Source organism: Bos grunniens, chromosome 5 (assembly GCF_055505025.1).
Source record: "Bos grunniens cultivar Pamir isolate PY7600 chromosome 5, Bosgru_T2T1.0, whole genome shotgun sequence".
Classification (NCBI taxonomy): Eukaryota; Metazoa; Chordata; class Mammalia; order Artiodactyla; family Bovidae; genus Bos; species Bos grunniens.
In genome coordinates this window covers 42,069,581-42,083,378 of record NC_141169.1, presented here as the reverse complement: position 1 = coordinate 42,083,378, position 13,798 = coordinate 42,069,581, and the positions used below count along the sequence as shown (strand labels likewise).

The window sequence follows — 13,798 nt, the reverse complement described above, 5'->3', positions numbered from 1 at the left end:
TCAGACATGACTGAGCAACTGAGCAACAAAAACAATATGTGACTTCTGGACAGTCATTTAACCTCCTCCTTGGACCTCAGTTTCCTCATTAAGATGATTTATCAGTTCCTATTTAAATTTATGATTTACATTGTAATTCTGTAAGTTTTACAGCCCAGTAGGACCAGGTATAGGAGAGGTATACTTGAGGAGGAGACCAGCAAAAGTGGTCTCTTCAAGCCCAGAGTCTATGGCTTGTCTCTGGGTTCCCAGTACAGTGCTGATTCATTGGAGAGTTTAGAGAATGAATATTCTCTTGTTGACTGCCAGATGGAATACATTTGGTAGGAGATTTGAAATAAAGGCCTAAACCAGACAACATGACTATATATTTGAAACTCAAGCTTGAAGCTGAAAAGTACAGCAGTTAAAGAACTGAAAAATATTTCTCAGTTTGTTGTCACTACAGAATGTGGAAAGACATTATTAAAACTACTTTCTTTAAGTAGTTACTTCTAGACAGGCCTAGAAGTAACCATTTCAGTACTATCCATAGAAACACTTCTTGGGAAGACTCAAGTAAAACTACAGAGGAAAATGCTGCTGAACTGGCTACCCCAAAGAATCTGCTCCACTGAATGAGCAGCCATGAGAAAATAAAAGGAAACAGAGGTAAACTATGAGATATTAAAACATATATATAAAAGGATTGACTAAATCAAGACATAGTTTGTTAGCTTAAATCATCAGAAGCTATATAATTCTTCTGATAAGGAGCTGGACCCTTATAAATCAAATTTTTTCTTTAATAAAAATAAAATTCCATTTACAAATACAAGGCTCCTTTACTTCATTTAAGTTTGGTCTACATTATACTACAAGTTATATATTTTTACATCATACTTGATAAAAAATAAAAAAATTAATAATACATCATCTGGCATTCATATCAGTGTTACAGTGAGAGGAAGGCTCTGTAGACACTGTGGGTCTGAAAGTAAAAAAGTTACACAGGCTGAATCCTTGTGCAGTTTCTTGAATTGTCTTGATTTTAGTTTCCTGATCTGACAGGGAAAATAAATCCTTCTTTGCTATAAACTGCAAAGAATAGAAAGAATTTTGGATGTTAGTTGCCCAAAAAAGTGATAGACATTATCAAATTACACTAAATGATTAGGGAAGAATAGTGACTAGTAAGATCAGCATGACTAATAAATCAAGAATGTTTTCATCTAAGGGGTGCTATGACAAGCTGGTTCTTGGAGGATATGGAATTTTGAGGGGAAAAAAATGACAGAGGTGAAGTCTTGCATTCTGAATACAGATAAGCAAGATTGTGGAGGTAAGAAAACAATAGGTGCAGATGATAAAACATTTTAGATTAAACTGGGATGCTAAACTCTAAAATATCTAATGGAGTAAATACGGTCTGCCATTATAAAATATAATATTTAGAAAATATTCATCGTCTTTCACAATTTAAGTACAATGGCATGATTGGAAGTAACAAATAAAATCTTTTCATACTAAACTCTTATAGTTAAAAGCAATTAGATGGGTTACTGACATTCTTAAAGGCCATATAATTTCTTGTGTGTGAACAAGATTCCCAAAACCAAAGAACATAAAGAAAATTCTATTAAAAAGCAAGATACTTCTATAAAAATCTGAATAACCTAAAGACAGCAAATGCTACAACTGTGTATATAGGCTTCACTGGTGCGACCTGTGGTTAAGCCAACAGAAGTGCAGGCAGGCCTGGGAGGCTGTGACCTGCTTCATGTACCGGGCAAGTCAGTTATGTAACTCATTTTCTTAATTATGCCCCTTTAGGATGAAAATGAAAAAAAAGTCTGTAGCATTTTATTCTAAAGGAAATAAATCTTATTAGAGTCCTTATATTAAGTTTCAGATTAAAACATATTTAATTTAATTATACAAAATGAAAAATTAAAGATTGAACACAGACACTTTAATAATGCTCAACAAGGGATCTATTTAGTCACATGTGCTATAAATAAAGTGATATACTGGTGACATTTTATGATAATTTTTAGTAATAAATATTATTGAATGGGACCCAGACTCTTCTGGGCAGTATAGTTTAGGAAGTAATCAAGACTTGAGGGCTTATGAAACAATAAAAAAGGAACTAAAAGAAGACATGAATATTTCCAGAGAAATACATCATTAGGGCACCTATCTGTTGTCAGGAATATAAACATATAGCTTACATCAATCAGTAACCTGTAGGTTAAAATATAGAGAAATAAACAGAAAAACTCTAACCTGAGCTGAGATATTGTTCCACTAGTGAAAACCTAATGGACAGTGTGCTGACAAGGAAGAAGTCTGGCTTAATGCGAAACAAAAAGCTGCTTCTACTGTGATATTTTTGAAAGAAGCCTGGCTATGCCCTATTTAAATTTTACTTCTGTGGCCTCATGTCATCCTGACAGAACTGATTCAAGAAGAGGAGCTTTGCTATCAAAAGTCTTACCATGTAGACATTTATTATTTTGTCTATGACTTTCCATTAAAAAATGCTTTCTCAAGAAATAAGTCCATATTTAAATATTTAAGTATTCTCAAGGATCAGAAAATATGGGTAAATATTTATTGTGTTTATGCTATTAGGAAGATAAGCTTGCAAATTTATGTAAACATTCTAATTGCCAAATGGGATAAAGCTGAACATACTAAATATACATCCAGTTTAAAATGCCAGTGCCTTTCCTTTCCAAGAAAATAAATATTTCTAAATGTTTCAAATCATGTTTGGGAGAGAGAGGAGTTTCATAAAGATTAGAAAAAAAAGCATTAGATAAATAGTTCTAAATAAAACTAAACACCAAATCATAATGTTCATAAGAGAGGAGGAAGAGACATATGATGTTTCCACATATTCATCATTCATTTAAAAGTTCAGCTATGTATTTATTCATTTGACAAACACTTCTGAGTGCTTAATAGGGGATGCCCAGGAAGGCGTGGGGAATATATTGGTGAACAAAGTATAATCCTGGCCTAAGCTCAAGGTCCAGAAGTGAGAGGGTAGATAGAGGAACTGACAAATAGATTTGTTCTTACTAAAAGAAATTATAAGTAGCCAGAATATGGGATGAGGTGAGATGAGGTGAGGTGCACTGAGGAATGGAGGAGAGGATCTGAGAATGGTGGAAGCACTTGTTTTTCAGTTGCTAACTCCTGTCCGACTAGGGACCTCAGGGACTGTAACACATCAGGCTCCTCGGTTTTCCAGTTGCTAACTCCTGTCCGACTAGGGACCTCAGGGACTGTAACACATCAGGCTCCTCGGTTTTCCAATATCCCCCACAGTTTGTGTGAATTCATGTCCACTGAGTCAGTGATGCTATCTAACCATCTCATGCCCTGCTGTGCCCTTCTTCATTTGCCTTCAATCTTTCCCCACATCACCATCTTCTTCAATGAGTTGGCTCTTTGCATCAGGTGGCCAACGTACTGGAGCTTCAGCTTTAGCATCAGTTCTTCCAATGAATATTCAGGGTTGATTTCCTTTAGCATTGACTGGTTTGATCTCTTGAAGTCCAAGGGACTCTCAAGACTCTTCTCCACCATCACAACTGGAAAGCATCAATTTTTCAGCACTCAGTCTTCTTTATGGTCCAACTCTCATATCCATACATGACTACTGGAAAAATCATGGCTTTGACTATATGGACCTTTGTTGGCAAAGTGAGGTCTCTCTTCTTAAATATGCTGTCTAGGTTCATCATAGCTTTCCTTCCAGGGTCAAGTGTCTTTGAATTTCATGGCTGCAGTCACCGTCCCCAGTGATTTTGGAGCCCAAGAAAATAAAATCTGTCACTGCTTCCACTTTTCCCCCTTCTATTTGCCATGAAGTGATGGGACTGGATGCTATGATCTTAGATTTTTGAATGTTGAGTTTCAAGTCAGTCTTTTCACTCTCCTCTTTCACCTTCATCAAGAGGCTCTTTAGTTCCTCTTTGCTTTCTGCCATAAGGGTGGTGGCATCTGTGTATCTGAGGTTGTTGATATTTCTCCCAGCAATCTTGACCCCAACTTGTGCTTCATCCAGCCCAATGTTCATTCATGTGCATTTTGCATGGTGTACTCTGCATAGAAGTTAAATAAGCAGGGTGACAGTATTCAGCCTTGTAATACTCTTTTCAAAAAATTTGAACCAGTTTGTTGTTCTATGCCCAATTCTAATTGTTGCTTCTTGATCTCTTTCTCAGAGACAGGTAAAGTGGTCTGGTATTCCCATCTCTAGGAATTTTCTGCAGTTTGTTGTCATCCACATAGTCAAAGACTTTAGCATAGTCAATGAAGCAGAAGTAGATGTTTTTCTGGAACTTCTTTGCTTTCTCCATGATCCAACAAATGCTGGCAATTTGATGTCTGGTTCCTCTGCCTCTCTGAAACCCAGCTTGTACATCTGGAAGTTCTCAATTAATGATTTGCTGAAGCCTAGCTCAAAGGATTTTGAGCATCGCCTTATTAGCACGTAAAAGGAGCACAATTGTATGGTAGTTTGAACATTCTTTTCCACTGCCCTTCTTTGGGACTGGAGTGAAAACTGACATTTTCTGGTCCTGTGGCTACTGTTAAGTTTTCCAAATTTGCTGACATACTGAGTGCAGCACTTTAACAGCATCATCTTTATGATTTTAAATTGCTCTGATGGAATTCCATCACCTCCACTAGCTTTGTTCCTAGTAATGTTTCCTAAGGCCCTCTTGCCTTCACACTCCAGTTTGTCTCACTCTAGGTGAGTGACCAGTCATAGAGTTTATCTTGGTCATTAAGACATTTTTGTATAGTTCTTTGTACTTCTGCCACCTCTTCTTAATATCCTCTGCTTCTTTTAAGTCCTTAATGTTCCTGTCCTTTATCATGCCCATTCTTTCATGAAATGTTCCATTGATATCTCCAATTTTCTTGATGAGAATCTCTAGTCTTTCCCATTCTTTTGTTTTGCTCTATCTCCTTGCATTGTTCATTTAAGGCCTTCTTATCTCTCCTTGCTATTCTCTGGAACTCTGCATTCAGTTGAATATATCTTTCCTTTTCTCCTTTGCCTTTCACTTCTCTTCTTTACTTATCTATTTGTAAAGCCTCCTTAGCCACTTTGCCTTCTTGTATTCCTTTATCTTTCAGATGGTTTTGGTCAACACCTCCTATACAATGTTACGGACCTCTGTCCATAGTTCTTCTACCAGATCTAATCCGCTAAAAATATTCATCACTTCCAGTATATAAATCATAAGGGATTTGATTTAGGTCAAACCAGAATGGCCTATTGTTTTTCCCTACTTTCTTCAATTTGAGTATGAATTTGGCAACAAGGAGTTCATGATCTGAGCCACAGTCAGCTCCCAGCCTTGTTTTTGCTGACTGTATAGAGCTTCTCTCCATTTTTGGCTGCAAAGACCACAATCAGTCTGATTTATTTACTGGCCATGTGGTGATGTCCATTTGTAGAGTTGTCTCTTGTGTTGGAAAAGGGTGTTCACTATATATAATCAGTGTGTTCTCTTAACAAATCTCTATTAGTCTTTGTCCTGCTTCATTTTGTACTCCAAGGCAAAATTTGCCTGTTATTCCAGGTATCTCTTGATTTCCTACTTTTAAATTACAATCCCCTAAGATGAAAAGGACATATATTTTTGGTGTTAGTTCTAGAAGGTCTTGTAGGTCTTAATAGAACCCATCAACATCAGCTTCTTCGGCAACAGTGGTTGGGACAAGCATGTGTGCATGCTATGTTACTTCAGTCATGTCCAACTCTTTACAACCTCATGGACTATAGCCTGCCAGGCTCCACTGTCCATGGGATTTTCCAGGCAAGAATACTGGAGTGGGTTGCCATTTTCTCCTCCAGGGGATCTTTTTGATCCAGGGATCAAATCCAAGTCTCTTATGTCTCTTGCATTGGCAGGCAGGTTTTTTACCACTAGCATCAACTTCAGCTTCTTTGGCATCAGTGGTTGGGACACAGACTTGGATTACTCTGAGGTTCAATGGTTTGCCTTGGAAAGAAACCACGATCATTCTGTTGTTTTTTAAGCCTGCACCCAAGTACTGCATTTCAGACTCTTTTGTTGACTACGAGGGCGACTCCATTTCTTCTACAGGATTCTTGCCCACAGTAATAGATATAATGCTCATCTGAGTTAAATTCACCCATTCTCTTCCCTTTTAGTTCCCTGATTCCTAAGATTTTGATGTTCAATCTTGCCATCTCCTTCTGGACCATGTCCAATTCACCTTGATTCATGGACCTAACATTCCAAGTTCCTATGCAGTATTGTTCTTTATAGCATCAAACTTTACTTTCACCCTAGACACATTTACAACTGAGTGTTTCCACTTTGGCCCATCCTCTTCATTCTTTCTGGAGCTAGTTGTAATTGTCCTCTGCTCTTCCCCAGTAGAATATTGGACACCTTCTGACCTGGTGGGCTCATCTTCTGGTGTCATATCTTTTTGCCTTTTCTTACTGTACATGGGGTACTCCAGGCAAGGCTACTGGAGTGGTTTGCCATCTCCTCCTCTAGTGGACCACATTTTCTAAGAACTGTTCACCATGAACCATCCAACTTGGGTGGCCCTGTACATTATGGCTCATACCTTCACTGAATCATGCAAGTCCCTTCCCCAGGATATGTGATCCATGAAGGGAAGGGTGGGTGAACGGGGGTGGGGGTGGGTTCTAAACAATAGACTTTCAGTATATAATCACGGAGGCCCAGATTAGCATGAAAACCCCTATTTCATCACTTAGAATCCAATCATAACCTATAAACTCATACAGACAATAAAGAAATTCTCTTGCTAAAAAGACACCTTTTCATTTTAGTAAAGATAAACCTGAAGTAGCTTCCCAAAGTTTTTTCCTAACTCAGTCACTTCTCAAGATTGTTTTCTTCGAGTTATGGTCTCTCTACATTTTACATGAACACCTCTGCCACATTTATAGTTTCAGCAGTCATAAGTGCTGGTCTCAGTGGATCCTGAAATACTTTGGTCTGAACAGCAGATATGATAGAGTGGAAGGCACAGTGCGAGCACAACATTTGGGGAGCAACTTTGACCCTACTTTGATTCTACTCTTGGATACAACCCATCCATGTTAAGAGACATTTTCAAGCATGACCCCTAGACTCCAGGATCTTTCTATAATTCTCTGTTGTTTATGTTTTTTCCATTAAACTAAAGGCCTTGTTGTGAGGACTTCCCACTGAGGATAGCTGGGAGATGTTTGGGTCTGAAGTGTAGGTGGGTGAAAGCTATAAAGCACTGAGGGACAAGCAGCAATACTGCTTAGGAAAGGACAGTTCCTCTTATCTTTTCCCAGAAACATTTCTAAGGCTTCTGGGGAATAAGACAGCCTTGCAGAGATATTTATAATAGCAAAAATATAACCATTTAGTTTTTCAATCATGAATGACAGCAAATCTAAAAACAAGAGTAGAAAATAAAAATGAAACTATATTCTCTTACCATAGTATGTAAGATACTCTGCTGTGTGTAAAAATGTCAATGACACCAGAACATTGAAAATCCAATTTATTCCAGATGAACATGCATTTCCTGTGCTTCTTGCCCAAAGGGGATATATTTCAGAATTCACAGTCCAAGGCATTGGTCCCATTCCTGAGAAGTATAAAATGAAGAATTTCAGTAAAGTAGCATGTAAGGAATTTAAAAGAGTAGCTTGTCTTCTCTAAATAGAGACAATTTAATTAAAATAATAATTACAACAACAGAGTCTTTGTTTACCCGGTGCGAAGAAAATAAGATATAAAATAAGGCCCAGAAGTGCAGTCCAGGAGTATGGAGTAGGGCAGAAATTGTAAGCCCAAAATACTTCTTCTGTTTTGAATTTGGTTTCATTTTCACACCTGAAAAGTAAGGCAAGATAAATATTAACTTAGGGTTTTAGGTTATAGTTGCAGAAATTCAATGTATTATCTAGAATGCATTTATAGTTCCTTAATTTCATTAAGGAAAAGAAACCAAGATGTTTCTCTAAAAAATTTTTTTAAAGGAGGATTATATATGTAAGCTGACATGAAACTTTTTAGAGCTGAATATAATTCAAGAACAACACATTGTACATACAACTCAGTAACAAAAAAATAATCTGAATGAAAAATGGGCAGAGGATCATAAGAGACATTTTTCAAAAGAAGACAAACAGATGGTCAGTCAGTTTGTTAGTTTAGCCGCTCAGGTGTGTCCGACTTTTTGCAATCCCATGGCCTGCAGCATGCCAGGCTTCCCTGTCCATCACCAACTCCCGGAGCTTGTTCAAACTCATGTCTGAGTCGGTGATGCCATTCATCCATCTCATCCTGTCTTCCCCTTCTCCTCCTGCCTTCAATCTTTCCCAGTATCAGGGTCTTTTTAATGAGTCCGTTCTTTGCATCAGGTGGCCAAAGTATTGGAGTTTAAGCTTCAGCATCAGTCCTTCCAATGAATATTCAGGACTGGTTACCTTTAGGATGGACTGGTTGGATCTCCTTGCTGTCCAAGGGACTCTCAAGAGTCTTCTCCAACACCACAGTTCAAAAGCATCAATTCTTTGGTCCTCAGCTTTCTTTATTGTCCAACTCACACATCCATACATGACTACTGGAAAAATCATAGCTTTGACCAAATGGACCTTTGTCAGCAAAGTAATGTCTCTGCTTTTTAATACACTGTCTAGGTTGGTCATAACTTTTCTTCAAAGGAGTACATGTCTTTTAATTTCATGGCTGCAGTCACAATCTGCAGTGATTTTGGAGCCCAAGAAAATAAATTCTGTCACTGTTTCCATTGTTTCTCCATCTATTTGACATGAAGTGATGGGACTGAATGCCATGATCTTTGTTTTTTGAATATTTGAGTTTTAAGCCAGCTTTTTCACTCTCCTCTTTCACCTTCATCAAGAGGCTCTTCAGTTCCTCTTCACTTTCAGCCATAAGGGTGGTGTCATCTGCATATCTGAGATTATTGACATTTCTCTCTGCAATATGGATTCCAGCTTGTGCTTCATCCAGCCCAGAATTTCACATGATGTACTCTGAATATAAGTTAAATAAGCAAGGTGACACTATGCAGCCTTGACGTACTCCTTTCCCAATTTGGAACCAGCCCATTGTTCCATGTCTGGTTCAACTGTTGCTTCTTGACCTGCATACAGATTTCTCAGGAGGCAAGTCAGGTGGTCTAGTATTCCCATCTCTTTACCAATTTTCCACAGTTTGTTGTGATTCACACAAAGACTTTAGTGAAGTCAATGTTTTTTCTGGAATTCTCTCGCTTTTCCTATGATTCAACAGATGTTGGCAATCTGATCTCTGGTTCTTCTGCCTTTCCTAAATTCAGCTTGAACATCTGGAAGTTCACAGTTCACATGTTGCTGAAGCCTGGCTTGGAGAATTTTGAGCATTACTTTACTAGCGTGTGAGTTGAGCACAATTGTGCAGTAGTTTGAATAGTCTTTGGCATTGCCTTTCTTTGGGATTAGAATGAAAACTGACCTTTTCCAGTCCTGTGGCCACTGATGAGTTTTTCAAATTTGCTGGCATACTGAGTGCAGCACATTCACAGCATCATCTCTCAGGATTTGAAATAGCTCAGCTGGAATTCCATCACATCTACTAGCTTTGTTCATAGTGATGCTTCCTAAGGCCCACTTGACTTCACATTCCAGGATGTCTGACTCTATGTGATCACACCACCATGGTTATCTGGATCAATAAAATCATTTTTGTATAGTTCTTCTGTGCATTCTTGTCACCTCTTCTTAATATCTTCTGTTTCTATTATGTCTACTGTTTCTGTCCTTTATGTGCCCATCTTTGCATGAAATGTTCCCTTGGTATCTCTAATCTTCTTGAAGAGATCTCTAGTCTTTCCCATTCTATTGTTTTCCTCTATTTCTTTGATCTTTGAGGAAGGCTTTCTTATCTCTCCTTGCTATTCTTTGGAACTCTGTATTCAGATGGGTATATCTTTCCTTTTTCCTTTGTCTTCACTTCTCTTCTTTTCTCAGCTATTTGTAAGGCCTCCTCAGACAACCATTTTCCCTTTTTGAATTTCTTCTTCTTGGGGATAATTTTGATTATCACCTCCTGTACAGTGATATGAACCTCCATCCATAGTTCTTCAGGTACTGTATCAGATATAATCCCTTGAATCTATTTGTTACTCCCACTGTATAATCCTAAGGGATTTGATTTAGGTCATACCTGAATATTCTAGTGGTTTCCCCTACTTTCTTCAATTTAAATCTAAATTTTGCAATAAGGTGTTTATGATCTGAGCAACAATCAGCTCCTGGTCTTGTTTTTGCTGACTGTATAGAACTTCTCCATCTTTGGTTACAAAGAATATAATCAATCTGATTTCAGTATGGATGGTACACATGGGCAACAAGTTCATGAAAAGATGCCCAGCATCACTATTTATCTGAGATATGTGAATCAAAACCACAACGAGATACTGCCTCATATTTGGCAGAATAACTATCATCAATAAGACGAGAAATAAAAAGTGCTGGCAAGAGAGAACGCTTGTGCATTGTTGGTGTGTATATAAATTGGTGCAGCAGTATGGTAACAGTATCGAGATTCTTTAAAAACTTAAAAATGAAACTACCATACAATCCAGCAATTCTACTTCTGGGTATTTATCCAGAGTAAACAAAAATGCCAACTTGAAAAAAAAAAATATCTGCTCCATCCTGTTCACCTCAGTATTTTCTTCAATAGCCAAGATTGTGGAAACAACCTAAGTGTTTGTCAATAGATGAATGGATAAAGAAAAATGTGGTGTGTGTGTACACACACATGCACATAGACACACACACATACATATAGTATATACATATATATAGTCAGTTCAGTTGCTCAGTTATGTCCAACTCTTTGCATTCCCGTGGGCTGCAGTATGCCAGGCTTTGCTGTCCATCACCAACTCCAAGAGCTTGTTCAAACTCATGTCCATCAAGTCGGTGATGCCATCCATCCATCTCATCCTCTGTCTTCCCCTTATTCTCCTGCCTTCAATCTTTCCCAGCATCAGGGGCTTTTTAATGAATCAGTTCTTCGTATCAGGTGACCAAAGTATTGGAGTTTCAGCTTCAGCATCAGTCCTTCCAGTGAATATTCAGTGTTGATTTCCTTTAGGATTGACTAATTTGATCTCCTTGCTGTCCAAGGGACTCTCAAGAGTTTTCTCCAACACCACAGTTCAAAAGCATCAATTCTTTGGTCCTCCAAAGAATTTTTTGGAGAATCTTTCTTTATTGTCTAACTCACACATCCATACATGACTACTGGAAAAATCATAGCTTTGACTATATGGACCTTTGTGAGCAAAGTAATGTCTCTGCTTTTTAATATGCTGTCTAGGTTGGTCATAGCTTTTCTTCCAAAGAGGGAGCATCTTTTAATTTCATGGCTGCAGTCACCATCTGCAGCGATTTTGGACCCCAAGAAAATAAAGTCTGTTATTGTTTCCATTATCTGCCATGAAGTGATGCTCAGTCTTTCCATTCCACTCAAGACAACATGGATGGACCTTGAGAACATTACGCTTAGTGAAATAACCCAGAAAAAGACAAATACCATATGATCTCATTTGTATATGTAATCTTAAAAAAAAAAATAAGGAGCTCATGGATACAGAGAACAGATCGGTGGTCATCAGGAGTGGGAAATAGTGTGGAGTGAAATAGGCCAAAAGACACAGACTTCTGGTTATAAAATAAAAAGTCATGAGGAGGTAGTGTGTGGCATGGCTGTAGTTGTTGTTCAGTCATTAAGTCGTGTCTGACTCTGTAACTCCATGGATGGCAGCATGCCAGGCTTCCCCATCCTTCACTATCTCCCTGAGTTTCCTCAAACTCATGTCTATTCAGTCAGCGATGCCATCCAACCATCTCATCCTCTGTTGTCCCCTTCTCCTCTTGCCCTCAATCTTTCCCAGCATTAAGGTCTTTTCCAATGATTTGGTTCTTTGTATCAAGTGGCCAAAGTGCGGCATGGTAGCCATAGTTAATAATACTGTATTGCATAGAGTAGATCTTAAAAGTTCTTAAGAAAAAAATTATGAATATGGGTAGAGATGGATGTTATCTAGACTTATTGTGGTGATCACTTCCCAGTATACCTTAATGTTGAATCATTATATTGTACTCCTGAAACTAATATAATGTTATATATGTAAATTATACCTTAAAAAAGACCATTGTGTTTCATATCCATTTCAAATATCAGACATAATTTCTAGTTAGTCTTTGAGGGCTGCAGTAACATTTTAAAAAGCATTGAAAGTCAGTATGTTGTAAAGCTTTAGATTTTGAAGTAAGGGCAAAAATTCAAATTCTAGAACCAGAATATTTCATTTGTAAAATGGGGGAAAATGCCTTACTGGTAATTTTAAGGATTAGAAGGATCACCTGTAAAGGGGTGATAAGGTAGTATGGGCAGGGAGCAATGCTTATATCTTATTTAAAATAACTCTTTACCTTCCTGCTACACGTACTTGCTTCTCTAGCAGGCACTCTCTGCTGACTTTGCATCTGAAGACCTGAGCAACCTGAAAAACATTCTTCTACTGTTATTTCTTATGCTATTGTTCTATCTCCATCAACCTCTATCTTTGAACCTTGACATCTAAGCTCTGTCCTTATTGCTGTGTTTATGATCTCCATCATAACACCCTGTCTTGATGCCTGGTCAGTTATCTTCTCCACCCCTCTCATCCTCTGCCATATTCATTTACGTTTATTTCTGGCCCATCTGATACCTTAGCTTCATAGTTCCTTACTTAACCTTTGAAACTGTGGAAAGGGCATTATAAGTAGCTTGACTATTTTACTTCAGGGTCTCAAACGTACCTCATTCCTTTTGATGATAAGCATGTTATTTATTTCTAGTACCCAAATCACATCTTTAGACTCTCGATTCCTCTCAGTATTCAGTTACATCATTGTTCAACTCAGACCATGCCAATATCATCTTTACTGACGTCTAGAATCCATCTTTCATTCTTCCATGCTTGCCTGTCATTCTCATAGTTTCAGTTCCAAACTCTGTGCAGGACCATTAACTTCCTTTAATAACCACTTTTCAGAAGTTGCATAAAATTATGAAACCATCCTGCTGACATCTATTAAAAGTTCATGCTATTTCTCCTCAGATGGGTTCCTAATAATGATGATGATGATTATTTACTGTCTTCTCTGTTGAATTTTCTGCTTATTTTAGAGTAAACATTGAATAAACTTTTGGTCAACTGTTGCCTCAATTAATTAAAATACTTCTTACTATCCTCTAGTCTTGAAATCTTTCCCACCTTTCCTGGGTTTGAAGAACTTGCCTCCATTTTCATAAAAATTGAAGACTTTCCACGTAAATTCCCTCAATTTTTCTCTGTTGGACCTTTACATTTATCTTATTTCAGGTTCTTCTCCTACTTTGAATGGTAACATGTCTCTTGCCTGTTCTAAGGACAGACCTTCCTATTAGTGGTTCTACATTTGCTTCTGTTTCCTCTACAGTATGTTCCGTCAGTAGTCAGTTCTCTTTATGCCATCTTTAGTTTCTTCCTACTTGAGCCTACCCTCTATTTACAACACACAAAAATTACTCCTATTAAAATCTTTCATCCCTTTCATATTACTACTACTAGCTCATCTGAAATTACAAAGTAGTTTACAGTAGTGAGGTCCTCATCCACAGACACTCCCCTGATTTTTACTCACGCCCTATTTTCTCTGAATTGTTCACCCCAAACTGATGGCCTCTTAATCCTC

The 13,798-nt window shown here is 37.8% G+C and overlaps 1 protein-coding gene across 1 annotated transcript in view; it reads right to left on the bottom strand.

Moving 5' to 3' along the window:
* The window catches only part of SLC2A13 (solute carrier family 2 member 13), a 527,099-nt gene that overhangs the window by 6,780 nt on the left and 506,521 nt on the right, over positions 1–13,798 (bottom strand). The window contains exons 8-9 of the mRNA XM_086399920.1: positions 7,768–7,889; positions 7,489–7,641 (exon numbers count right to left, since the gene is read on the bottom strand). Of these exons, the coding sequence (XP_086256046.1) occupies positions 7,489–7,641; positions 7,768–7,889 (275 nt within the window). The remainder of the gene's footprint in view (positions 1–7,488; positions 7,642–7,767; positions 7,890–13,798) is intronic.